The sequence below is a fragment of the Leucoraja erinacea genome, chromosome 36 (genome assembly GCF_028641065.1).
Source record: "Leucoraja erinacea ecotype New England chromosome 36, Leri_hhj_1, whole genome shotgun sequence".
NCBI lineage: Eukaryota > Metazoa > Chordata > Chondrichthyes > Rajiformes > Rajidae > Leucoraja > Leucoraja erinaceus.
The window spans coordinates 5,553,044-5,578,088 of NC_073412.1; the positions used below are offsets into that span (position 1 = coordinate 5,553,044).

At 44.2% G+C, this 25,045-nt stretch overlaps 2 protein-coding genes across 4 annotated transcripts in view; both read right to left on the reverse strand.

The window, feature by feature from the left end:
- The window catches only part of etfa (electron transfer flavoprotein subunit alpha), a 226,477-nt gene that overhangs the window by 179,012 nt on the left and 22,420 nt on the right, over window positions 1-25,045 (reverse strand). The gene's annotated exons all lie outside the window — the stretch shown is intronic.
- scaper (S-phase cyclin A-associated protein in the ER) overlaps window positions 1-25,045 on the reverse strand; it is a 234,954-nt gene that overhangs the window by 72,340 nt on the left and 137,569 nt on the right. For all 3 annotated transcript variants that reach the window (XM_055662538.1, XM_055662537.1, XM_055662536.1), the window contains one exon: window positions 7,281-7,396. In XM_055662538.1, coding sequence (XP_055518513.1) covers window positions 7,281-7,396 — 116 coding nt within the window. The remainder of the gene's footprint in view (window positions 1-7,280; window positions 7,397-25,045) is intronic.

Here is a 25,045-nt window from a genome sequence, read left to right on the forward strand (position 1 = left end):
CGAGACCCTTCTTCAGACTAGTTAGGGATAAGGGAAAAAATGAGAGATGCTATATTTAAGTGGGAGTTAGATGTGGCCCTTGTGACTAAAGGGATCAGCGGGTATGAACAGAAGGCAGGTACAGGATACTGAGTTGGATGATCAGCCATGATCATATTGAATGGCGGTGCAGGCTCGAAGGGCCAAATGGCCTACTCCTGCACCTATTTTCTATGTTTCTATGAGATATAGACAGTGATGCGGAGAGATATAGAACAAGTGAAAGTATCAATGATAAAGGAAACAGGCCACTGTTAGCTGTTTGTAGGGTGACAATAAGAAACTAGCGCGACTTGGGTGGAGGAGGTATAGAGAGAGAGGGAATGCCTGGGCTACCTGACGTGAGAGAAATCAATATTCATACCGCAGGGCTGTAAGCTGCCCAAGCAAAATGCGAGATGCTGTTCCTCCAAATTGCGTTTAGCCTCACTCTGACAACGGAGGAGACCGAGGACAGAGAGGTCTGTGTAGGAATGGGAAGGAGAATTAAAGTGCCCAGCAACTGGGAGATCAGGTAGGTTCAGGCAGGTTGAGTGAAGGTGTTCTGCAAAACGATCGGCCAGTCTGCGTTTGGTCTCGCTGGTGTATAAGAGTCCGCATCTTGAACAATGGATACAGATGAGGTTGGAGGTGGTGCAAATGAACCTCTGTCTAACCTGAAAGGACAGTCAGGGTCCCTGGACAGAGTCGAGGGAGGAGGTATAGCGACAGTCGTTGCAGAATTTCATCTTCCTGTCAGGGGCACATGACAATAAAACTCTCTTGAACACTTGATCTTCTGTGGTTGTGGGGACGGTACCTGGAAAGGGGGTGGTTTGGGTGGAAAGGGATGAGATAACCAGGGCGTTGCGGAGGGAAGGGTCTCTGCGGAAGTCAGAAAGGGGTGGAGATGGGAAAAATGTGGCTAGTGGTAGGATCCCGTTAGAGGTGGTGGACATTTCAGAGGATTATATGTTGTATGCGACGGCTGATGTAGTGGAAGGTAAGGACTAGGGGGACTCTGTCTCTGTTGCGACTAGGGAGAGGGGGAGCAAGGGTGGAGCTGCGGGGTACCAAGGAGACACGAATGAGGGCCTCATCTATGATGGGAGAGGGGAACCCCCGTTCCCTAAAGAATGAGGCCATTTCAGATGCTCTAGTGTGGAACACCTCATGTGCCTATCATCAGTGTAAACCAGCATCTGCAGTTCCTTCATACACAACAATAGCTATCCTGTCTGCCAACATAACCGATCATTTCATTTCAAAAATAAATAAAATGTATGCCCCATTTAAAGAAGTTTCAATGTGATGTTATTTAAAAAGCAACATTTTTCTACATTTCCTTTAGAAGTAAACAAATACCAGCCAGCCCCTTTCCAAAAATATTCACTGATTCCTGGCCCAAACTGTGACATCACCATTGCCACTAACAAGGCAACAAAGTTGGATTCGAATAAACAGCATCTGGGCCTCTAACATCAGTCCGAATTTTTTTCTGGGGGAAGGAAGATTTAAATATTAGAGGGCATAGGTTTGAGGTGAGAAGGGCAAAGTTTAAAGTAGATGTGTGGGGCAGGTTATTGTTTACACACAGAGTGATGAGTGCTGGAGCGCACTGTCGAGGATGGTGGTTGAAGCAGATAAGTCAGTGGCATTTAAAAGACTATAGGCATATGGATGCAAGGAATGGATGGACATGGGTTATGTGCAGGGAGATAAGTGGCATCATGTTGGGCATGGACATTGAAGGCTAAAGGGCCTGTTCTCGTGCTGCATTGTTCCATGTCTAAACTTAATCACGCACGGCAGCTTTGTATGTAAGAAGGAACTGCAGCTGCTGGAAAATCGAAGGTAGACAAAAGTGCTGGAGAAACTCAGCGGGTGCAGCAGCATCTATGGAGCGAAGGAAATACGCAACGTTTCGGGCCGAAACCCTTCTTCAGACTGATAGGGGGTGATTGATGAGACCATATCTGAAAGACAGTGTGTAGGTGACCACAAAATGTCATTCATGTTAAATAAAAAACACACACAAATTCTGGTGCAATGATATAGGGTGTGAACATGGTGAAAATGCACATGATACCAGCGCTTTCAGAAGACAAATAATTTTGTTCTGCAGCAGCATCTATGGAGCGAAGGAAATAGGTAACGTTTCGGGTCGAAACCCGGAAGGGTTTCGACCTGAAACGTTGCCTATTTCCTTCAGGGTTTCGTCCCGAAACGTTACCTATTTCCTTCGCTCCATAGATGCTGCTGCACCCGCTGAGTTTCTCCAGCACTTTTGTCTACCTATGACAGTTTTGTATACAGAGTATGTAATCAGTATCCATTCTTGCGGAGCAACTTATTAAGGTCAGTAAAATGATTTTGTTGTATGAATCAGCAGGCTTTAGATTTATTTGGCCACTCGCATTGAATGTTTTAGATTCAAGCAAACGTTATCAAAGAAAGAAAGGGTTGAGTTGGTGAGTTGTCTCTGTACTGTACACTGACAATGACAATTAAACTTGAATCTGAGTCTGAATCTGAATTAACTTGCACCCTTCTGAAACACCTAGATTATCACTCACATTTTCACCGAATGTGAAAAGAACTGCCTCAGTAAAATTTAAAATACGATGATCTAATTTTTCAGGTATAAAATGGCCGCGACGTTGACCGATTTAGCAGTGCGAGCGTCCAGCTTACTGCTAAATCTCTCGGTACACTTGGCAGCCGCCTTAAACAGGTGCTCTGCCCCCTTGCGTAAGATCCAGCTGAAGGATTTCCCTGGAAGAATATGGACATTTCTTTTAATGGAAATGTCAAGGAAATACAAATGCTCGAGTTGGTTAAAAAGTAATAAAAATAATTCAATAATGGGTTCGGACATAACTTAAGCCCGCAGCTTGGAAAGGAAACCGAGACCGTCCGTCTGCAGAGAACAGATTGAGGATGACAGCTGAGCAGCTGATCCTCCAGGGACTGCTTCACATACATCCACAAGAACGAGCGAGAAATGAGGGAGAAAGTGGAGGTTGAGAGAATGGAAAGTTACTGGAAGTTCAGTTCCGGTTTAGTTTATTGTCACGTGTACCGAGGGACAGTGAAAAGCTTTTTGTTGCGTGCTAACCAGGAAGCAGAAGGACAATACATGATTAACTGGGTCTGTGTGGAGTTTGCACGTTCACCCTGTGACTGTGTGGCTTTCTTTCAGGGGCCTTGTTTCCTGACAGAGGTGCATGGGATAATTGCCCACTGTGAACTGGCCCGAGCATGTAGCTGAGATGTAGAACCTGAAGAGACTATAAAGAGAATAAAAAGTTGGGATTAGCGCAGTACAGTAATGTGGGATTAATATAAGAAGCCTCACAGGTAAAACGGATGATCTGAGAGTATGGATTAGAACACGGGATGATGATATTATTGCAACAATGGGGAGGTGGTTGAGGCAAGGGTAGGACTGGCAGCTCAATGTCCCAGCCAGGGTATAGATGTGCAAGGTATGATAGAAGAGGTGCAAAAGCAGAGGGGGATGTTACATCACTGACCAGGTAGAGCATCATGTTAGTCCTCAAGGAGGATATCCTGGGGGGGGGGGGGGGGGGGGGGGGGGGGGGGGGGGATAACTGATGAGAATTTCATTTGGACAATCTCTCTCTCCCCCTCTCCCCCCCCCCTCCCTCTCCATCTCTCCCCCTCTCCCTCTCTCCCTCCCTCTCCCTCCCCCTCTCTCCCTCTCCCTGTTCATTTGATATATGGAATTTACAGAATCCACCTTACTATTACACATTATCCCAAGCTAGTACGCAAATCCTCCTGCAAATGCAAAGGAACCTGCTTCAAAACATAATGGGACAGAGCAGAGGGTACATCAGTGACCAATGCAAACAGAATCACCTTTACATAATGTTTTTAAGAAGGAACTGCAGATGCTGGAAAATCGAAGGTAGACAAAAGTGCTGGAGAAACTCAGCGGGTGCAGCAGCATCTATGGAGCGAAGGAAATAGGCAACGTTTCGTCCCGAAACGTTGCCTATTTCCTTCGCTCCATAGATGCTGCTGCACCCGCTGAGTTTCTCCAGCACTTTTGTCTACCTGTGACGTAATGCGTTTTGTGCAGTTAAACTATGCTCAGACATACAGAGTAAATAGCAGGGACCTGAGGAACACTGATGTACTGAGGGACCTCGGGTAGCAAATCCTTAGTTCATTGAAAGTGGGGAAACAGGCGGATAGGGTAGTGAAGACATTTGGTAAATTTACCTTCATAGGTCAAGGTATTGAGAATAAGAGCTAGGACATTAAACTGCAGCTGCAGAAAATGTTGGCTGGACTGCACTTGGAGTATGGTGGAGCAGGAAAACAAACGGCTGGAAGAACTCAGTGGGTCAGGCAGAGGATTGGACAAATCTCTCCCTGCACGGGAGACCCGACCTTTTCTTGTCGGGTCTCCGTTGTCGTTGGGGCTGCAACGAGGAGCGGCCTCCAACAGGAGAAGACCGGGGACTCTGGTGCCGACGACTCACCTCACCGTCGCGGAGCTGGCCGAGTCCAGAGCGGGTGGAGCGGTGGTGGAGCGCTGCTGCTGCTGCGGCCCGACCTCCGGAGATTCGGAGGCTGCAACTGCAGGTCTGGCGGACGGCGGCACCGGGAGCCCGCGGGTCCCTGGAGGGAGACCGCTTTTCAGGGCTCTCGCAACGGCGACTTCTCCCGCCCGAGTTGCGGGGTCGAAGAGCTCCTGCAGCGGGGCCTTACAGCACCGCCCCGCGCGGCTTGGAATGGCCGCGGGACTCTGCGAGCGCACGCCGGGGGCTCTAACACCAAGACCCGGTGTGCGACCTTGCATCACACGGCGTGGCTTTAATGGCCGCGGGACAATCGCCATCGCCAGCCGGGGGCTTTGACTTTGACTCTGACATGGGGGGGGGGGTGGGGGGAGAGTGGAGTGGACAGATAAGTTTTTTTGGCCTTCCATCAGCGATGTGATGGATGTTTATGTAAATTATGTTGTGACTTGGGTCTATTTGTTTGTAATGTATGGCTGCAGAAACGGCATTTCGTTTGGACCTCAAGGGGTCCAAATGACAATTAAATTGAATCTTGAACATTTTGGATCAAGACCCAGCATCCCGATGCACAAGAAGATGACATTACAAGTGACTATGATGTTGATCAGAAAATTACCACACAAAATGCTGGAGTAAGTCAGGCAGCATTTCTGGATAGTAAAGAGGGTGTCCCACTTGGGCGACCTAATTGGCGAGATTGGTAGAGTTTGAAAAAATGACATGTTGAAGACCTCCTTCGACCTCTATCAACTATGTTGAAGACCAGCTTCGACCAGCTACGACTAACTTCGGGAAAATTGGACACCGAATAGTGGAGAGTGAAGACGAGCTCCATTGATCTCCTTCGAACTCCCTTCAACTATGATGAAGACTATCTACGACTACCTTCGACTGCCCTCGATTACCTGCGACTAACGTGCCAACCTACTACGACTAATCCTACGAATAAAATAAGTATTGATATTTTCTATGGCAACATTTTTTTACTCGTGGGCATTTTTTAACATGGAACATGGAAAAAAACGCTGCGACCTAGCTGAGGCCTCGAGTACGCGGAGACCACTCTCGAGCACGAAGGAGAGTTACGAAGACCTCCTACGACCTCATGTCGACCATGCTGCGAGTACGAGTCGAGGGCAAACTCGCCAGATCTCGCCCAAGTGGGACAGGCCCTTAAGGAATACGTGACGTTTTGGGTTGAGAGCCTTCTTCAGTTGATCAGAATGGATGCTAATGGAGAAAACAGGCTCAGCGTTTTAGGAAGCGAATTTGCCAATTAACACTAATTCACAGGGGGTTTGCTTGATAGCTGTACAGTGAATAAAATCTATGCAGGTGCAAAACGGTGGAAGTGGAGGTGCATTGACATTTCAAAGGAAATTACAGCGTAATTAAGTCGTGAATACTTAATTGACCCTTTATTTATTTTCTGAAGTTACAGGAATATTAATGCAGGTCTTGTAAAGTTGTGGCGATCACAAAATTAACCTGCCAGATACATTAAGGATAATGGTCAAACATTACACTGGGTGTGTGAATACTGTACTGAAGAAGCTGGCTGCATTATCACCACATGAAGCCAATATAAAAGCTGCTACTGATGCAATATTCCAGGAATTAAGCAGCACACCACTTAGGCTGATTAGTGCAGCCACTTTAAAACATTTAGCACGGTATATGATGGGGGGGGGGGGAGCAAAATCCAGAAGTACTTCCCCATCTATTAGGATTAAGAGTCATAAGGGAGGTTGTCAGCAGCTGCACGTATAGCTGGTGGAGGTTCAGCAATGTTTCAAACATCATTTACAATTCCCCGGTCCGGTACTGCAACAAAAACAAGTACCTCGTACAATTTTATGAGCGTCAACATTCGAAGTAAGAAATCAAAGCAGCCGAGGAATTAACAACACGGGAATTACCCGACACTGTTGCTGCCTTCTGGACATGGGCACAGAGAAGTTGACTGGAGTCCATTTAGGTAGTTGGTGTAAATGGCCCAAGAAATACACCCAAACAGACTGTGCAGACTTTCAAACAGTAGTTTGAAAGAATTAAATCAAGATTTGTCAATATAAAATGATAAGATGTTTGCTAGTGGTGAGATGGACCTCATTTACACCCTCTCCAAAGCCTCCCCATTTTTTTTTTCGGCGATCAGATCTCCAAATGTGGCGTAATAACTGCTTTATACAGCTGCAACACGACCTGCCAACATTTATTCTCAATGATGGACAATAGACAATAGGTGCAGGAGTAGGCCATTCGGCCCTTCGGGCCAGCACCGCCATTTAATGTGATCATGGCTCATCATCCCCAATCAGTACCCCGTTCCTGCCTTCTCCCCATATCCCCTGACTCCGCAATTTTTAAGTGCCCTATCTGGCTCTCTCTTGAAAGCATCCAGAGAACCGGCCTCCACCGCCCTCTGAGGCAGAGAATTCCCCAGACTCACCACTCTCTGTGAGAAAAAGTGTGTCCTCGTCTCTGTTCTAAATGGCTTACTCCTTATTCTTAAACTTAAAAAAGACAAGTGAATCATATGCTTTCTATACCACCCTATTTATTTGTGTTGCCTCTTTTGGCATGTTATGGACTTGCATCCCAAGATACCAACTCTGCCCGTTTCCTCGCTTATACAGAAAAACAAGCAATAAAGAACCGCTCATTCTTAAAAGTAAGCAAACGGCCTTGGTAGGCAATACTAACTTGACTGGAATCCGAGGAGCAATGTTAGGACTGGAAACAGCATTCACAACGTGAAGGATCTGCTCCAGGGCAGTAAGACCTCCACCAACCTGGAATCCAATCTGATCTGCACTGTTCTGCAAGAAAAGAAGAATAAAAAATCAAAAACAATTACGCACTCAACACAACTTGCAGACAAAATCTCTTTTCTTTCAAATTTGCTTCTCTTAATAATCCACAGGAGAGTTGGAAGTCCTGCTGAAAATAGATGATTCAAAAAGAGAAACCACTTAACTAGCTACATTGAATTTAGAAACTTATTTTCGGTTATAATACCTAAAAGTTGTGCAAATCAATGTGGATTGAAAACAGCCATGGAATTACAGTTGTGCAAGACACAATGAACTCCCGCTTCAGCCCGTGTATCACTGCAAGACATCCCATAAACCAGCATAACACCTCTGTTTGCAGTGAGCTGAAAATGTATTATAAAGTGTAAGAAGGAACTGCAGCTGCTGGACCCAAAATGCTGGAGTCACTCAGCAGATCAGGCAGCATCTCGGGAGAAAAGGAATAGGTCGAGACTCTTCATCAGTTTAAGAGACAGGGAGGGGGGCACTGGAGGTATGAGAAGGTACAGAACAAAGCGGAGCCTGCATCGATGACTTATTCTAAAGTCCTGCTTTTAGAACATAGAACGTTGAACAAAACAGGCCCTTCGGCCCACAATGTCTGTGCCGAACATGATGCCAAGTCTGCTCCACATAATCCATATTCCTCCAACCCGTGCACATCAATGTGTCTAACTAAAAGTCTCTTAAATGCCATTATTGTATCTGCCTCAACACCAACCTCCAGCAGCGTGTTCCAGGCACTCACCGTCCTCAGAGTAACCAAGTTGCCCTGCACATCTCCTTTATACTCTGCTCCTCTCACCGTAAAGTAATGCCCTCTAGTAATTGACTTTTCCATCTTGGGGGAAAAAAAGGTTCTGACTGTCTACCCTATCTATGCCTCTCATAATGTTATATACTTCGATCAGGTCTCCCCACGTTCCAGAGAAACCAATCTAAGCCTGTCCAACCTCTCCCTGCAGGTGATACCCCCGAATCCAGGCATCATTCTGGAGAAGGGTTTCGGCACGAAACGTTGCCTATTTCCTTCGCTCCATAGATGCTGCCTCACCCACTGAGTTTCTCCAGCATTTTTGTCTGCCATCATTTTGGTAAACCTCTGCACGCTTTCCAAAAACTCCTTATCCTTCCAATAGGACGGCCAGACTTGCACGCAATACTCCAATGGTGGATTAACCAAAGTCCTATCACACTGCAATACGACTTCCTGATGCATATGCTCAGTGCCCCAACCTATGAAAGCAAGCATACCATATGCTTTATAGATCATTTGTTCTCAATCTCTCCACATCACTGTCTATATCTCTCGTTTCCCTTTCCCCCGACTAGTCTGAACCCGTAACGTCACCCATTCCTTCTATCCAGAGATGCTGCCTGTCCCACTGAGTTACTCCAGCACATTGTGTCTGTCTGCTGTATACTTTGACAGCCTTCCACACAGTCTGTGACCCCAGCAATATTGGTATCAGGTCAGTCAAGCAGAAAGACAGGAAAATGGACTCAGTCTCATATTAACACAATATTGCTTTTGGCATTCATGTGTTTTTTTACAAGGTAAAAAGTTTTATGTTCTTTGCTGACTCGTTATTTTCCATTACTATAACATTCAGTGTTACAAGTTGAGGCACTTTCATTATTGATCCTGTGCAACAAGAGACAAGAAACAGGTACAAAGGGAAACTTAATATATGGACATGTATTTGTTTAAAGTCAGGATAATTTATTTCCCAGAATCTAGACATGGATTGAATTACCTTTATCCGAGCAAATATAGTGCATACAGACTTCAAATAATACCAGCGAGGCAGTAAAGAAGAACGCAAATAAAATCTTTGCAGTTTGGGCTGATGAGTAAAGATGTCATCTGCATTCCCAGTCTGCTTGGAGCTGTCTGATCTCGACTATTAAGAGTTGAGGGTACGGACATATTTTATTTCACAGGATGTGGCTGTTGTGATGGCTTCAATTTATTGTACATCGCCGATTCTTCCAATTTCGGAGGGCAGTTCAGAGTCAACCGCATTGACGGAGGTGGGTCACAGCACACACACATACACACACACACACACACACAGGCAGGGGAGGAAGGAATGACGGATTTCCTGACCTGAAGACCTTTAGTAAGCCACAGTGGTTCTTATGACAATGCAACCGCTTCATGCTCACCATTACAATATTAGCTTTCCCTCTCATATTTATTTCATTACTTGCATTTAAATTCCTGAGCTGCCACAGTGGGTTTTGTACTGTTGCCTCCGCAATCAATACTCTTAATAACTGAACCATTCCTCAATGTGAAGCAAAATAAAAATCAGCCAGGTTTCATGCACACAATTGCTATTCATAACCAAGAGCGGAATGAGAAGATAATTGTGTTAATGTTGTCTCATAAGCAAGCCTAACCCTAACTAATATTAATGATACCAGAGGAACTTGACCCAACCTAGATTAAAAAAGAATAAAAACAGTAAAACTCGTTGATGGTAACTATATACTCATTCCCCAGCCTCAAGTTTTCTCAATCAAACAAACCATCGAGAGCATCCTTACCAACTGCATCACAGTATGGTATGGCAACTGCTCTGTCTCCGACCGGAAGGCACTGCAGAGGGTGGTGAAAATTGCCCAACGCATCACCGGTTCCACGCTCCCCTCCATTGAGTCTGTCCAAAGCAAGCGCTGTCTGCGGAGGGCGCTCAGCATCGCCAAGGACTGCTCTCACCCCAACCATGGACTGTTTACCCTCCTACCATCCGGGAGGCGCTACAGGTCTCTCCGTTGCCGAACCAGCAGGTCGAGGAACAGCTTCTTTCCGGCGGCTGTCACTCTACTAAACAACGTACCTCGGTGACTGCCAATCACCCCCCCCCCCCCCCCCCCCCCCGGACACTTATTATTTATTTTTTATTCAAATCGTTTGCTATGTCGCTCTTCAAGGGAGATGCTAAATGCATTTCGTTGTCTCTGTACTGTACACTGACAATGACAATTAAAATTGAATCTGAATCTGAAAGTAATGGTACCATAAATTGCAATGTCTTCATTGACTCTAACCATTCATGCAATTTGCAATTTGTTAATTTTGGGTGAGATTCCAGCAGCTTTATCTTGCTGGGGCCAATGTTTAAAAACTAGTAGTGCTGGCAGCAATTTTGCTGGTAGCAATTATACAATTGCCGATTGTCATCCTCAAAACAAGACTTCTCCTTCGGAAACAATAGGAGGATCCAGCCCTGCCCAGCCAGCTGCTCTGTGGGTTGTTCCCACTCTCCTGGGATGGCTGGTAACCAGCTGCCACATGTCTGAGTACACAAGGCAGACAATATGTGCAAACTTTATGACAGGAGCGAGACAAGACAGGTGCAGGAAGCAGGGAAATCAATAGAAAGAAAAGACAGGGACCGGGCCATTCGGCCCAACAAATTGTTGGCAACGATCACATGATACCAGCGGTTTCAGAAGACAAATAATTTTGTTCTGCAGCAGCATCTATGGAGCGAAGGAAATAGGTAACGTTTCGGGTCGAAACCCGGAAGGAAATAGGCAACGTTTCGGGCGCAAGGAATGGATGGACATGGGTTATGTGCAGGGAGATAAGTGACATCATGTTGGGCATGGACATTGAAGGCTAAAGGGCCTGTTCTCGTGCTGCATTGTTCCATGTCTAAACTTAATCATGTATGACAGCTTTGTATTTAAGAAGGAACTGCAACAGCTGGATAATCGAAGGTAGACAAAAATGCTGGAGAAACTCAGCGGGTGCAGCAGCATCTATGGAGCGAAGGAAATAGGTAACGTTTCGGGTCGAAACCCGGAAGGGTTTCGACCCGAAACGTTGCCTATTTCCTTCAGGGTTTTGTCCCGAAACGTTACCTATTTCCTTCGCTCCATAGATGCTGCTGCACCCGCTGAATTTCTCCAGCACTTTTGTCTACCTATGACAGTTTTGTATACAGAGTGTGTAATCAGTATCCATTCTTGCGGAGCAACTTATTAAGGTCAGTAAAATGATTTTGTTGTATGAATCAGCAGGCTTTAGATTTATTTGGCCACTCGCATTGAATGTTTTAGATTCAAGCAAACGTTATCAAAGAATGAAAGGGTTGAGTTGGTGAGTTGTCTCTGTACTGTACACTGACAATGACAATTAAATTTGAATCTGAATCTGAATCTGAATTAACTTGCACCCTTCTGAAACACCTAGATTCTCACTCACATTTTCACCGAATGTGAAAAGAACTTTCCACGAACTGCCTCAGTAAAATTTAAAATACGATGATCTAATTTTTCAGGTATAAAATGGCCGCGACGTTGACCGATTTAGCAGTGCGAGCGTCCAGGTTACTGCTAAATCTCTCGGTACACTTGGCAGCCGCCTTAAACAGGTGCTCTGCCCCCTTGCGTAAGATCCAGCTGAAGGATTTCCCTGGAAGAATATGGACATTTTTTTTAATGGAAATGTCAAGGAAATACAAATGCTCGAGTTGGTTAAAAAGTAATAAAAATAATTCAATAATGGGTTCGGACATAACTTAAGCCCGCAGCTTGGAAATCCTCTTTCCTCACAAGCATCCAGATCTCATCACTTATCCACCATGTTCACTCATTCGTAGAGTCATGCAGCGTGGAAACAGGCCCTTCGGCCCGACTTGCCCACACGGAACAACATGCCCCCATCTGCATTAGTCCCACCTGCCTGTCTTTGGCCCATATCCCTCTAAATTCTTAAGGGGTTGGACAGGCTAGATGCAGGAAGATTGTTCCCAGGAAGATGTTGGGGAAGTCCAGAACAAGGGGTCGCAGTTTAAGGATAAAGGGGAAATCCTTTAGGACCGAGATGAGAAAAACATTTTTCACACAGAGAGCGGTGAATCTCTGGAACTCTCTGCCACAGAAGGTAGTTTTTTTTGTGTACCTTCGATTCTCCAGCATCTGCAGTTCCTTCTTAAACACAGGTAGTTGAGGCCAGTTCATTGGCTATATTTAAGTGGGAGTTAGATGTGGCCCTTGTGGCTAAAGGGATCAGGGGGTATGGAGAGAAGGCAGGTACAGGATACTGAGTTGGATGATCAGCCATGATCATATTGAATGGCGGTGCAGGCTCGAAGGGCCGAATGGCCTACTCCTGCACCTATTTTCTATGTTAGGTAAACAAAAGTGCTGGAGAAACTCAGCGGGTGCAGCAGCATCTATGGAGCGAAGGAAATAGGCAACGTTTCGGCCCGAAACCCTTCGGGTTTCGACCCGAAACGTTACCTATTTCCTTTGGATTTCGACCCGAAACGTTGCCTATTTCCTATATTGAATGGCGGTGCAGGCTCGAAGGGCCGAATGGTCTACTCTTGCACCTATTTTCTATGTTTCTAAATACCCCAGTCCCATCCATGTACCTGTCTAAATGTTTCTTAAACACTGCGTTTCCTTTTACCTCTGACACAATCCGATCAAAACTGATTCTCCGCCTTAACTACCACAAATATAAATTCCACTCACAATTCTTCTGCGTGAAGCGGTTTCTTCAGCTTTGTGCTTCATCGCAAGTACTCATGACTCCACGTGCTTGGGCACTAAAATACTAGAAGCAATTTTAAAATTCATTCATATTATGCATCAGCTGCTGATGATACTTATCTGGTTATCCAAAGGCACAGTTTATTTCCTTCTGGAGATAGCAAAGAACTATTTTCTGTTGGGTATCACCATGCAAATCATTTGTACAATTTCTGGTTGGTGCTGATGGAGATTGGAAGAGTAAGAACTTGTTGGGTACAATTCGGTGAGATTGTTAAGGGCTTGGACACACTAGAGGCAGGAAACATGTTCCCGATGTTGGGGGAGTCCAGAACCAGGGGCCACACACAGTTTAAGAATAAGGAGTAAGCCATTTAGAACGGAGACGAGGAAACACTGTTTCTCACAGAGAGTGGTGAGTCTGTGGAATTCTCTGCCTCAGAGGGCGGTGGAGGCAGGTTCTCTGGATGTTTTCAAGAGAGCTAGATAGGGCTCTTAAAAATAGCGGAGTCAGGGGATATGGGGAGAAGGCAGGAACGGGGTACTGATTTGGGATGATCAGCCATGATCACATTGAATGGCGGTGCTGGCTCGAAGGGCCAAATGGACTACTCCTGCACCTATTGTCTATTGCATAATTCGCTACAAATGGCAATAGTAAAATGCAATACATGCAGTAACCCAATTTCAGACTTGACGGTTTCTATTTTGATTATTCTTTTGTTTTATAACCTGGATTTCATTTGTGATCATCTAATTTTTTTTTTTAACATAGCAACATTTTGGTTGAACAGATCATCTTATTCCCGACGCTCAGGTGCATCTACTTGTTAAAGCCGTCTCCATGTTGTGTTAAGCAATGTCTGTGGAATTCTCTGCCTCAGAGGGCGTTGGAAGCCGGTTCTCTGGATACTTTCAAGAGAGAACTAGATAGGGCTCTTAGAGATAGCGGAGTCAGGGGATATGGGGAGAAGGCAGGAACGGGGTACTGATTGGGGATGATCAGCCATGATCACATTGAATGGCGGTGCTGGCTCGAAGGGTCGAATGGCCTACTACTGCACCTATTGTCTATTGTATCCAACCACAAGAGAGGGTTGGGTTGAATTGATGACCACTTACCAAACTTCAATGACAAAAAGAAAGCTCGGTGAATAATTTTATGGAAAATAAGATTTCAACCCTCAAGCTAAAGTGGTCTTTAATGAATGATCTGATGCTAAATCCTGTAACGAGGTCAATGCAATATTTGAGAAAAGTAGAAATAAGGAATTGCAGATGCTAGTTTACACAAAAGGTGATTGTAGTAACTCGGCAGGTCAGGAAACATCATCAATGGAGAACAAAGGTAGGTGATGGTATGCAAAAATTCTGGAGAAACCCAGCGGGTGCAGCAGCATCTATGGAGCGAAGGAAATAGGCAATGTTTCGGCCCGAAACCCTTCGGGTTTCGACCCGAAACGTTACCTATTTCCTTTGGGTTTCGGCCCTGAAACGTTGCCTTTTTCCTTTGCTCCATAGATGCTGCTGCACCCGCCGAGTTTCTCCAGCATTTTTGTGTACCTTCGATTTTCCAGCATCTGCAGTTCCTTCTTAAATTCAATTCAATTCAATTCAACTTTAATGTCATCGCACAAATACAAATAGTATGAGTACAACGAAATGCAGTTTTGCGTCAGTCCGTAGTAGTTGTGCACAAAGAAATTAAAAAAAAAATAGAACGAGAGAAGATACAGAATAATCAAAAAATACAGAATAATTAAACAGTGGGGACGGAGGGACCGGAGAAATCTATCGGCGGGACTCCGAGTTCAGCAATGTGATTGTATTGTTGTAGAAGCTGTTCCTCATCCTACTAGTACGTGACCTGAGGCTCCTGTACCGCCTACCTGATGGGAGGAGGGCAAACAGTCCATGGTTGGGGTGTGAAGGGTCTTTGATGATCTTCCCAGCCCGTCTCAGAGACCGTTTTCGGTGGAGGGCATCCATGGCAGGGAGCGGGGCACCGATGATGTAGGTGATGTTTTGGGTTGGGACCCTTCCTCAGATTGGGGGGGTGGGAGAAGAAAGCTCTAAGAGGGGAGAGGCAGGACAAAGCGTGGCAGGTAATAGGTGGGCACAGGTGAGGGGGGGGGTTGGTTGTTGGGCAGATGGTGGGAACAAAGGCCACAAATAAAAGCAGGTGTGAGAAATTGCGACTTGTGGAGCCAGGAGGAGGATAGGTCAGTATGGGAATTGGAAGGGGAGATGAAATGGCTAAAAGGTAACTCAGTGGCTGCATACTGGAACCAGAAATTTAAAAAAATGCTCAAACCACTCATCCGGTCTGCGACAAGAGAAACAGTTAACATTTCAAGACCTCTCTACAAATGCCACCTAACATACTGGGTGACAGGCCAGCATTTTCTGTTTTTAGTCCAAATTTCCAGCATCTGCCATGTTTTTGATTTTCATTCCGTCTACATTGGAATGTGGTGCGTCAACGGTGTTGTTGATAGGTTCAGCAATAACTCTCAAAATGGAATCATACAAATAATTGCAAGGAGTCTATTTTGCATGACAATGGCCAAAAGAGCAGGGGAATATGGCTAATTACTTCACTAGTGCGTGCACTGGCAGCCAAATGGCGATTTACGGTGCCGTTTATGGTGCTATTTTCCATCTCTTCAGAAATAATCTTTCCGAGCATTACACTGGTCTCCACAACACACGCAACATGTTCAAAGCAACACTCACTTTCCTCCCTTCTCTTATGAGTGGCAAGGGTGGGCGATAAACTTGTGCAATGTGTGTAAACAGTATTGAATGCATAGCCCCCGAGAATGTCGGATGAATCTTTTGCACGGTTCCTGTATTGTATATATATTTATTACTTGAACAAAGTCCATTTTGAAATAGAAATTTTAAAAAACTTGCGTTCCTCCTCACTTCCACAAACACTTTGACTGCATAGTTTCAAACAAAAATGCACTAATAAGTGTAAAGTGGCTACATTTAGATTGTATCAAAAGATAGCTTCTGGATATCACGCCACAGGAATTACTTTTAAATTGTTTTTGGGGGTCATTTACTTCAGGACCATTAATATTTTCCACCCTCATTCCATTTTGAAAACTTAACTGCTCGTTCATAACCATTCTGAATTAGAAACTTGTAAACTTGTAATTTGTCTGTAAACTTGATTTAACTGTAAAATGTCCTGAAAGGCACCCATAAATAAATTGTTATTATTATTAATAATAAAATAGTAGTGTGCCTTTTTGACAACTTCAAAAGTAAGCAATAATTTACAGTGTTCGAAAAATACATAGCTTTCTTCAAGGAGAAAAATAAGTGTTTTTATTGACTTATTTGAGGAAATATGAGAGAAATATTGAATACCGAGGATCAGATGACGTGATATAGCTTGAAACCAGAACAAGTACACTTTCGCCTCTATAATCCAGGTGAGATTATACTACCAAAAAATCATCATCACCATTCATTTAATTATATTAACAATATGCTATGGAGCAATTGGAAATATTCTATTTTCCGATTTGCATAGGCACGAGAATTTTGCACCCAATGCATTGGGGATGGAGAGTAAATGCCAGTCAGTGATAATACTGTGTTGGAAGGAACTGCAAGTGCTGGTTTACACCGAATATAGGCACAAAATGCTGGAGTAACTCAGCGGGACAGGCAGCATCTCTGGATAGAAGGAATGGGCGACGTTACGGGTCTCGACCCGTCTTCAGACTGAGAGTTAGGGGAGAGGGAGACACAGAGATATGAAAGGGTAAGGTGTGAAAACAAGACATCAAAAGAGACGATGATCAAGGAGAATGCCGAATAGATCATTGTTGGCTGGGAGAAAGTGACAACAAAGCAAACAGAGACTAAATGTAATCAGGGGAACAGTCAGGCTGGTCAAATAACTGGGAAGGGGGAGGGGTGGGGGGGCATGGAAAGAGAGAGAGAGAGGGAAAGCAAGGGTTACATGAAGTTAGAGAAATCAATATTCATACCGCTGGGGTGTAAGCTGCCCAAGCGAAATATGAGATGATGTTCCTCCAATTTGCGCTGCTAACACTGCTGACAAGATCAAAGTCTGACTTGGACAAGCCACATATGAACAAACATAACAGACTATGGAGGATGGTGACAGGGAGAAATAGGTGTTTTAGAATCTCAGTGAAAAGACCATAATCTCCCAAATCCACCCTGTTTTCCCACTGGCTGTACTAAACTTGCGAATTATAGCAGCCACCTTAAAGCACTGAAGCAAAAAGTGCCAGAGTAATTCAGCGGGTCAGGCAGCATCTCTGGAGGACATGGATAGGCAATGGTCTGGGTCGGGACCTTGCTTGGTTCACTTGTCGCGCCAGTGATTTTAGAGGATTTTGCAGTTTTATTTTGTTTTATTTCTTTAGTAGTAACAAATAGTGAAGAAGCATTTAAAAATGTGATCAAGAAGGAACTGCAGATGCTGGAAAATCGAAGGTACACAAAAAAGCTGGAGAAACTCAGCTTGTGCAGCAGCAGCATCTATGGAGTGAAGGAAATAGGCAACGTTTCGGGCCGAAACCCTTCGGGTTTCGACCCGGAACGTTACCTATTTCCTTTGGGTTTCGGCCCTGAAACGTTGCGATTTTCCTTCGCTCCACATAGATGCTGCTGCACCCGCTGAGTTTCTCCAGCATTTTTTGTCTACCTTCGATTTTCCAGCATCTGCAGTTCCTTCTTAAACACTAATACTCAAGCAAACTGATTATCCATTTTTGCTGCACAAGCTGAGTTTCTCCAGCTTTTTTGTGTACCTTCGATTTTCCAGCATCTGCAGTTCCTTCTTGATCACATTTTTAAATGCTTCTTCACTATTTGTTACTACTAATAAAACGGAAGAAATAAAACAAAATAAAACTGCAAAATCCTCTAAAATCACCGGCGCGTTTTCACACCTTACCCTTTCATATCTCTGTGTCTCCCTCTCCCCTAACTCTCAGTCTAAAGTCGGGTCGAGACCCGCAACGTCGCCCATTCCTTCTATCCAGAGATGCTGCCTGTCCCGCTGAGTTTCTCTAGCTTTTTTGTGTACCTTTAAAAATGTGATGCCTATTTTTAATATTTTGTTTCTAACATGTTGTGAACTAAAAAAAAGGTGAGGGTAACCAATATCAAGGCATACACAGCTGACAACAGGAAGTGTTGTGATAATCAGGTGGTTCCCATCTTTCCAACTTACAAATAATCCGTTCATTGTTGTCCCATGTGAGGCCGGCTACGGCAAACATCCCTTCCTCAGTACCACCCTGACAACTGACTTAATGGAATTACAGGCTCTGCTTTAATAACACATCTCAACTACAGGCCAGCAAAAACGACACTCTCAACCTGAATTATACAGCCAGAGATTCATATCCAATTATTAGCTAAAGTAACTATTACACAATCCAATCACAGGGAAAACAGCTGTTAATCTTCAGTAGCTCGCTCCATATTAGTGGCTCACATGGACAGGCAGTCTTTGTACTGGCCTACATGGGCAGACTGTAATTATGTCCCAGTGACCGGCTGGGTGGGGACAGACTCAGGCAACAGATGGGGAACAATCAGTTCAATGTTCATCATCTGGATATGTATTAGGATAGTGCCCAGCATCTCTGACACCTTTGCAGCTACTATTTATGGTATTAATTGCCATGGCAGATAAAACTGTCTGTGAGGACGTGGTTAGATTAAGACACAGATTTTATTCCCACTAAATCTGGCAATTGAATAGCTACTTATTTTCAATCCTTGCGCAGTAAAATTGGAAATATATGGAGGATGAAAGTCCTGCATTTTGTAATTCATTTCAGGATGGAGGCATCGCAGAATTCAGTGAGCATTCCAACTGCTCTTGACAAGGCAGTAGTGAGCTACCTTAGTAAAACGGAACAGTCCTTCTGGTGAAGGTACGGGGTACTTCCACGGTGGTGTTAAGAAGGTTGTTCAAGGGTTTAGCCCGAGCAACATTAGAAGATAATCATTTTACAGGGCAGAATGACGTGAAACTTGAAGTGGAATATGCAGGTGGTGGCGTTCCCAGATACAGGTACATGCCGCACTTGCCCAACATGGGCAGAGGTCACGGTTTTGTGAGGTAACACGACATAAAGAGAAGCCGGCAGTATAACTCAAGTCTCTTGGCTGTACAATGCACTGGTAGGAATCTGAAATGAGCAGCTAAAAATTCCTTGGCCCACAGTAACAAAATCAATCTGCCAAAAACAACTCTAAAATGTGTCACTGCTCTGTAATCTTGTATGATGTATATTAAGTGTGTAGGAAGAAACTGCAGATGCTGGTTTACATCGTAGATAGTCACATCATTCTGGAGTAACTCAGCGGGACAGGCAGCATCTCTGGAGAGAAGGAATGGGCGATTTCAGGCCGAGACCCTCCTTTGGACTGAAACATCACCCATTCCTTTTCTCCAGAGAAGCCCAGTCGACCCATTAGACAATAGACAATAGGTGCAGGAGTAGGCCATTAGGCCCTTCGAGCCAGCACCATATTCCCTGACTCCGCTATCTTTAAGAGCCCTATCTAGATCCCTCTTTAAAGTATCCAGAGAACCGGCCTCCACCGCCCTCTGAGGCAGAGAATTCCACAAAAAATGTTTGTTTCTCATCTCCGTTCTAAATGGCTTACCCCTTATTCTTAAACTGTGGCCCCTGGTTCTGGACCCCCAACATCGGGGACATGTTTCCTGCCTCTAGCATGTCCAAACCCTTAACAATCTTATATGTTTCAATAAGATCACCTCTCATCCTTCTAAATTCCAGAGTATACAAGCCCGGCCGCTCCATTCTCTCAGCATATGACAGTCCCCCCCTATCCCGGGACTGTCTTTTGTTAATGTTTCAAATTAATGACCCGTCATCAGAGCTGGTTAAAATGAGAACACAAGTTGTAGAGACGGGGTTGGAGGAGGGCGAGAGCAAATGGGATGCCTGTGCTGGGATGGGAATGAAGCAAAGTTGTTCGACACAGTTAATAAAACTAAGCAAACACCTATGCATCAACTAAATTTTTATTCTTTTTCAGTTTGTTGCCTAACATCACCATGCCAACCCATTGCAAACTCCGTGCTTTTGACTGCCGAATCCGAGATTGTCACAGAACTAGTCGAGGCATGATATTCCGTGCATCCGAAGGTTGAAAATTAATAAAGCAAAATTCTTTTGATCCAAATGCAAGTGGCTTAGTTATTCTTTACAATTATTTTATACTCTGTGCCTGTCACAAACAGCTAAACCACGCATTGTATGAGTTATGCAAGATCCCCCATCGCAAGTAAATGTCGGTTCGGCGGTCAAATGCTCGCATTTGCCAAACAATCCCTTAATAATTAGTGCGCCACTGTCGGTATGCTGTTGCTGTCTCACAGCCCCAGAAAGCAGGATTCAGTTCTGACCTTAGGTGCTATCTGTGTGGAGTTTGCATGTTCTCCCTGTGACCATGTGGGTTTCCTCCAAGCGCTTCAGTGTCCATGTGTAGGAAGGAACTGCAGATGCTGGTTTACACCGAAGATAAACACAAAATTCTGGAGTAACTCAGCGGGACAGGCAGCATCTCTGGATAGGAATGGGTGACGTTTCTGGTCAAGACCCTTCAGACTGAGCTTCAGACTGAGTCTCAGTCTGAAGAACGGATTAGACCCGAAATATCACCCATTCTTTCTATCCAGAGATGCTGCCTGTCCTGCTGAGTTACTCCAGCATTTTGTGTCTGCTTCAGTGTCCTACCACATCCCAAAGACATGCAATTTATCAGCGTGATTGGCCATTGTAAATTGCCCCTAGGGTCTAGGTGAATGGTCGAAACTCGGGAGAGGTGGGAAAAATTTGCGGGGAATTAAAGAAATGGGATTAATGTAGTGTAAATGGGTGGTTGAAAGTCAACATGGATCTGGTGACCAAAGAACCTGCAACATCTCGATTCGTCTTGATGTCATCATCAGTAATCACTCGTCTGCTGCCTCTAACCCGTAATATCATTGGCATGAGTACGACTTAGATATAGATGGATAGGTTAGGACCATCTATGAGCACAGCACGCACACTTCCTTTAAAGTCTCAAGATTTGTTGTGCAATGATCAGTCTATTACAGAAAATCAAATAACCTATTCACCGGCAACTTTTTGTCAATAATATCCAAAGCATTCTTGTACAAATGTTGAACATGGTAGTGTGGCGGCAGAGTTTCTGCCTTATAGTATCCGAGACCTGGGTTCGATCCTGACTACGGGTGCTGTCTGTGCAGAGTTTGTACATTCTCCCCATGACCTGTGTGGGTTTTCTCCAGGAGATCGGGTTTCCTCCCACAGTCCAAAGACATACAGGTTTGTAGGCTAATTGTCTTGGTACAATTGTACATTGTCCCTAGTGTGTAGGATAGTGTTAGCTGGTCAGCACGGACTCGGTGGTATCCCAAAGAACCCATTTCCTGACTCTGGCATCCCTAAAAGGCCCAGGCATTGACAATACAGTAATACATTGTTCGGCAAAAATGTTATATTCCTTACAGACGGACATCATAGGCATCCCTGCACACTCTCTAGAATTTAGAAGATTGAGAGGGGATCAAACTTACAAAATTCTTAAGGGGTTGGACAGGCTAGATGCAGGAAGATTGTTCCCAGGCATTGACAGATGAGGAGAACTTTTTTCACAGTACATAAATTTAGAGGGAGTTAGATGTGGCCCTTGTGGCGAAAGGGGATCAGGGGGTATGGAGAGAGAAGGCAGGTACGGGATACGAGTTGGATGATCAGCTGATCATATGAGATGTCAATGCTCAACAGAGGGTTGTATCTCTCTAATTTCTGATGATAATTAATAATTTTTGTAACCAAATAAACCAGTAGCACTGATTTCAAATGGGCGCGCAGCCAATACAGGTTTCACTGTTTGCATAGGCCATATCTGGGATTAGGATTGGAAACGATACCTGCAACAGGGCAACACGCACCATCAACCCTGGAGGATATTAAACGGTTAACAGGCTCATCTGCTTTTACTGTTCGAAGGGAGTGGCAAACAAGAGAATAATGGCCAATCTTTAGTCTGAGAAGTTCAGTTTAAGAGTGGTGCGTAAACATCTCAGATCAAACAGTTAACTGTTACGGGTGTTGTAAGAGGACGATTTACAACCAATTAGTTTGTTTTGAATTACCCTCTATGACTGCATGCAGGGAGGAATTCGCTGAAAGTTAACTGCTGCAGGAGTCAGACTAATGTCTGAATCACTTCTATTAGGCACAAAAACACTGTTTAAATCCAACTCATACTCGCACTTAAATTGTTTGAAAAATAGCAATTACTTTGTCATTTACAAATTACACAGTGATACCTTTCATCTCACAGTTCCTGATTGGGGGTTGCATTGAAAATTGGGGGGAGTTGAGAGTTACAAAGCAAAGGCTTTGTATTATATTACAGAAAAATTAAAAAACAGAAAAAACCTAAAGAGTAAAAGATTGTTAATTTGATTCAGTGAAATTTTACAGCTGATGTCGTTTTTATGAATGCCACTGTTATTGTGAATACTCTCCACTCAACAAGATGACTATTAACTAGTTAATATTTTTCTGCTGATACTGGACAAGTCTGAATGTCGGCCGGGTTTCTGGGAGAAAAGTCTTCTCAAATACTAAGTTTGTTCAGTTGGTGGCACTCTTGCCTCTCAGTTGGAGATCATGGGCTCAAACCACATCCTGAGATTTGAGCACACAATTTACATTGACATTAAAGAGCAGCAATGAAGAAGTACCATACCGTTGGAAGATAGCATTGTTTGATGAGCCCTTTGCTTATTCTGATAATAGTTCAGAGCAGGAAGTTTTGCTAATGTCCTTTTCATTTTCCCACACTGACAGTCCAAAAATAAATTAATTGGTCACTGCTGTTTGTGCCTTTAACCTGGATATATGCTTCTGCTATGCAATTGCAGTTATAGAGTCATACAGCTTTAACCATGAAAGATATATGCTTCTGCTATGCAGATTGAGAGTTTATAGAGTTACAAAATACAGCTAGATGCAGCATGAAGTCCAGCAGGGGTCACTTATGGCCCAAAACTGAGTTTTATGCTCTGATCAAGTTACCAAAGGGAGTCCCTTGTGGCCAAACTACTCTACGGGATACTGAGTGCCCATGATCGAATGGCGGTGCCTCGAAGGGCCGATCTTCCTGCAAATTTTGTTTCCTATCTATGTATCTAACATGCCTCGCCTGTTCAAATGTCTTTTAAATGTCAAATGTGGTAATTGTATCCGCTTTTACCACTTCCATACATGCACCGCCCACTGTGTGATGTAGTTGCCCCTCAGCTCCTCTTTAAATCTCTCCCCTCTCACCATAACCTAAGCGCTCTAGTTTTTGACTCCCCTATCCTGGGCAAAAGACAATGGCTGTCCATTTTATCAATGCCCTCGCAGTCAGTAATTCTTTGTTTGTGGTAACTAGATTGGTCCTAAAAGGTACCGCACAAACATAAATGCTCTGATTTTGTCCGTCTAACACAAAACTCCTTGACTATTTCAAGACCAACTCGGTCTTCTTCTACTTTCGTGTCCATCTTCCATGTTTCAAATGTTGACCTCGCTGTCATTGTCTGTCCTGAAAAGGACGCAAGCTTCCGGCGACAATCAGTGGGAGCCGTCACTTGCTGCAATAGATGATGGTGGTAGCAGAATTAGCTCGGGATACTTCCAGTCTCCAGCCTCTCGACGTAGACGCTTCTGCTATGGGACCGCCCAACTCAGTAGGCAGGTATATCATCAGAATGGCGCCACAGTCATGAGTAACTCCGTTTTAGCACGCATTGTAGATGATTATATGGTCACTTTGTAATCTCGTCTCATTTTGTCCTCCCATTTCCATGCTCTGTGTTTGTTCTTTAATAGTAACCTTGTTACTTCAGCAGTTGTAATCTTCGGAATGTTTTCTGGTAGAACAACAACTTTGGGAGACTGAAGAAGGGTTTCGGCCCGAAGCGTTGCCTATTTCCTTCGCTCCATAGATGCTGCTGCACCCGCTGAGTTTCTCCAGCTTTTTTGTGTACCTTCGATTTTCCAGCATCTGCACAGTTCCTTCTTAAAAACTTTGGGAGTCACTGGAATCAAACAAATGGAAACAGGCATTCCCATGGTAGGGAATTGTTGAGGTGAATAGTGTGGATGCATTTGAGGAAAAGCAAAAGAGTGTGGAAAGGAGAAAGGGACAAGAGTGAAGAGTTTTATTGTTATACTAGACCAAGTGCAGACCCGTTGGGTCTGCTCCCGCAATTCAGCCGTTCCCTACCCGTAGCGTCATTTGTCCCAGATGGAACAATGGAATTCTTACTTGCAGCAGCACAACACAATATGTAAACATAGAATGCTGTAAACAATACAATAAACCAGAGAGAAAAATAAGTTATTTTTTAGAAGGATGTGCTGACATTAGGTGAAGTGCACAAGGAGGAAAAAATGCTACAGGAAATCATGGAAGGCAGACAAACAAGTTGTTGTGTTGTAAACTTCACACAATTCTATGTGGTGTGGCTTTCATAATGGTTTTAATTTAACTAAATATGAACATATACTTTAATAAGTTTTCATGCAATGACGATTTTTGCTCCCCCATAGCCAAGTACCAGACAAATCTAATCTCTATTTACACAACTCCCACTGATGTCTCTGCCAACCTGAAAGTCACTCACTTAAAAGTAAACAAGGTCAGCATGGTTAACTTAAAGAAACATTCCCTTGCTGAGGACAGCACACCCACAATTTATCTCTTACAAATTTTGTCAAGGGCACAATAAAAACTTGCATGGCAATTTATCTGCAACAATGCTGTTACAGTCGCACTTGGGTTGATGCAGAAGGCAGCCAGCAGTGCATTAACACCACACTGCAACACATCTTCATTGCCGATAGTCGCTGTCCAACTTTAATGCAAGGCAAATGTAGGATTGATGATACTGGTATTTTTGCTGACCATCTTGTATTTGTCTCTTCTTGTGCGATTCATGGTCGAATTGTATTAGGCAAAGTTGACATCCAACAAAACTAGCACTGGTCTAATAAAAAGTTACCCAATTAAAATAAAGTGTATTCCTTGCAT